The sequence below is a fragment of the Solenopsis invicta genome, unplaced genomic scaffold (assembly GCF_016802725.1).
Source record: "Solenopsis invicta isolate M01_SB unplaced genomic scaffold, UNIL_Sinv_3.0 scaffold_434, whole genome shotgun sequence".
Classification (NCBI taxonomy): domain Eukaryota; kingdom Metazoa; phylum Arthropoda; class Insecta; order Hymenoptera; family Formicidae; genus Solenopsis; species Solenopsis invicta.
In genome coordinates, this window is record NW_024105295.1 from 10,861 (window position 1) to 14,484 (window position 3,624).

A 3,624-nucleotide genomic window follows, 5' to 3' on the forward strand; every position below is an offset into this window, starting at 1 on the left:
TTAAAAAATGCATGATTAAATATGACGCAAAAGAGTGCGTTTATATCACGAAATTGTACAAATTATGACCCGTGATTTGACAGAATTATATGGACGATTTCGTCGAAGCGCAGTAAAGTTATTTCTAAAAATATTATATTAAAGTACATATCAAGAAAAGTTAAATCCTTAATTTGAGTACGTACATCGCGTTCGATTTCACTATAGTTTCCTTTTAACGTTAGTTTTATTATATCGCGATCTACGTAACTTTTCGGAAGTTTCAATTCTATTTCTTTGATTAAATAGTGAGCGCACTCGTTGACGATATTGCTTAAAGTTTTTAAATGTTCTAAATAAGCATCCACGCACTTCATTACGTTCTCCAGGCCCAGGAAGGTAGTTTTCTGCATCACGATTGTTACGGCATAGAGTTTCCGTTTCTTCATCGGTGGTGCTGAATCTTCGCCCTCCTCGTTGGTATTTTCCGCAGAATCTGACTTTTCTTTCTCCTTGTACGTCAACAATAGACTTTTTGACCCATAGGATGAGGTAAAGATGACTGAGATATTTTTTATTACTACAGGTTCCGGTTTGAATTTGTTATTCGCGTTCAAGTAGTCGCTCATAACTCCCATGCTTTCTTGAAATTGCAGCCACGATTCCGCATCAAAATATACTCCATCAGCGTTGTTCCCGCTTAATTTCACTACAGGCTCAAAGATTCCCTTTTTAGTAGTTTGCAGTTCCACGAGTATCCTTTTCGTATGTGAATTGTTGAGTCCATACGTTGTTGTCAGTAACATGGGAAAGCGTTCGCTTCTCCTCTCGTCGTTATGCATCTCGCTGATATCGGGAATTCCTGTTCGCTTTGCAGAGTTATTACTAGCTTGCTGGTTAGCCATCTTCTTCATCTTACTTTGTTCTATCGAACGGCGAAACTGATGAAAAGTAACAGGACTAACAGTAATAAAAACACAAGGTTACTCTCTAACGAAGTTAACACTTCGAACGAGGAGACTTGAATGATTTTCAGTACGGGGTATCGTTGACCACGTCGACTCTGTTTGCGACGTTGCAACAATATAGACACGAGTCTGCGCGCGCAGCTAAGAAATTAAAAACATTTTTAAATTTTTCTAAATTTTCTAACAGAAATAATCTTACACCGATATGATTTAAAATATCACAAGGATATGTCTAATAAGACAAAGACGTGAGCGTGCGCACTTACGTTAAGTTTCACGAAAGCTATGCGTTAGTTCGGCTTTCGTACTCTCCAGTTATAAGTCGAGAGTTTTTCGTTGTACTACGACAAACGTTGTTGTAAGTGCAATTTTTATTGCGTGTGAAAAAGTAAAAATAGTGAAATTTAAATAATGAAAATGTTGCGCGACGATATTGTTAAATTTTTTATCGTGGCGTGTAATTTTAATAATAAAATAGTGAAGGGTCACTATTTTAAGAAGGTAGCGCGTGACAATGACGCGTCGAACTACGCATTGTTCGACAAGTTCGCTAAGGAGTGCTCCAGCACATTGCTGTGTGTTATGCACAGGCTGGGGCACTGTAATGGCAACGTGACGTTGGAAAATATAATTCGACGTCACGTTGAAACGCGACGACAGAATAAAGCGTTTTTTGAAAATGATGCGGGGGGTCATATAGCTGACTTCTTGCGTCAAAGAGAAGGTAAGTAAATTTGATGTAAATTTAAAATTGAGCGTATTAATGTAAGTGTTTTTAGATATTATTTAATTATATTTATTTTTACAGTTGTAAGACACGTAGCCGGGGTTGAGCCGCTATCGCCTCATCGTGCGGCGCCTCTTGAGCGAAACTACGGGGCGAGACGACGACGCGCAGAAGAGGAGCTTCAAGGTGCCGTAGCAGCCCGTAAGTAACTCTACGTACAGTAAGCATGAGACACGCGTCGTCTCGTGGAGAAAATTAAATATTCACAGTTTTATCAAATATTAAATATAGAAAATTTTCTAGGAAGACCACGAATTGAAATCGCGGATTTAGTGGAGCCACCATCACCTCGATACACCCCCGTCGGTGAATCATCAGGTAAATTTAAAAATATTGTGTTATAAAGTTATTGTAATAATAGTAATAATAATAACAATTGTTATTATATATTTAGATGACGACGACGATACTCGAGGTAATTTTGACAGAGTTCCATCCTCAGCCGATGAGGCTATATTTACTCCAAGTAAGTTTTAAAAAATAGACTTGGAGAAACTAACATATAGTTATTTAACATAATTAATAACAAAAAATATTATTTTTAGTGCAAGCAAACGAGACGGAGGACGAAGTAGAAAGAGAGGAAAGAGTGACGCAGGAGGAGGAAGGGGAGGAAACCGAAGAAGAAGCATTAAGAGAAGATGAGGAGGAGGGGGATACAGACGAAGATGAGGAAGAGGAGGCAGAAGATCAAGAAGAAGAGGAAAATGAAATAGAAGAAGAAGAAGAAAAAGAAGAAGAAGAAGAAGAGCAGGAAGCGATGGAAGATGAGGAAGAAGAAGATGAAGAGGAATCGGATGAAGGTGAGAATCGGTGAAGTGGAGAATAATGAAGAGGGGGCGGAAGTAGAAAATGACGCCGAGAGAGAAGTCAGAGTTGCTTCGCCAGAGTATGATGGTAACTATTATTAATATTATTATTAAATTATTTTATTTCGAAGTAATATAAAACAAAATAATTTTAGATGATATACATTATGCCAATACCTTACCATGGAGGGCATAATTAATATCACTAGGCGGGGAAATATCGCGGGGTAACTTGGTGAGTTAGTTAGTATATTATATCTTTTGTCGGCGTTTTCGCGTATTAGTAAAAAAGAAAAGAAAAAATAAAACAGAATATAAGACAGCAATGATTAATAAAAATATTTCATCTTTTAGTTCAAACTGGCGCTGGACTTGCTGAAGCTGTAATTGGAAGAAACGCTAGTGGGGAAGAATTTCTCCACAATACTGCGGAGAATGTAGCCGACCAAAGACCTCAACAGCAGAAACCCGGTCGCAGCAACCACAGTCGCAACATTCTCAGCAACAGGAGCAAGCCCCCACAATCGCAGCAACAGCAGTCGCAGCAACAACAACATTGGGTTGGTGATAGATTGAATTATATAGAGCTACAGACGGAAAACGCGCGTAGATTTAGGAATTTTGCTATACTCGGGAGAGAGGCGAATTTCGCGATACGTCCAGTGCCACAGGGTGCCGATACCGTGCGTTGGCTAGAAAACGCGTTCCGCGAAATCCATGCGTACGCGATAAGCTCAAGTGAACCGACGGATTACGTAGGACTATCTTTCAATTCCGAAAGTTTGACGCTCGGATCGGCGGGATTGTCGTTTCGCCCGGCGCGCGACTTGACTTACAAGAACATATGGGAACTCGTAAGTTCGGTAGCGCAAAGCAACGGCGGAATTGAAGTCACGGAAACTTTTAACATCAGGGTTTTCAATGTCTCAGTACCGGTAGGACGTGGAAGGGTATCGAATCCATTGAAGCGTGAGGATGTCGTCAAACGATCGATATTGGAAATAGTGAATGACGATAATTTATGCTTTCCTCGTTCACTTGTAGCCGCGCGAATCCACTGCGAACGTGGAAATCTTCGGAC

General features: G+C 39.8%; 1 protein-coding gene across 1 annotated transcript; it reads left to right on the forward strand.

Annotated features, from left to right (window-relative positions):
* Positions 1-2,014: 2,014 nt before the first annotated feature.
* LOC120359967 (troponin T, skeletal muscle-like) lies at positions 2,015-2,890 on the forward strand. The gene is made up of 4 exons (XM_039459451.1): positions 2,015-2,052; positions 2,129-2,200; positions 2,280-2,631; positions 2,699-2,890. Coding segments are annotated over exons 2-3 (273 nt in total). The 5' UTR covers positions 2,015-2,052; positions 2,129-2,199; the 3' UTR covers positions 2,552-2,631; positions 2,699-2,890.
* The last annotated feature ends 734 nt before the right edge of the window (positions 2,891-3,624 follow it).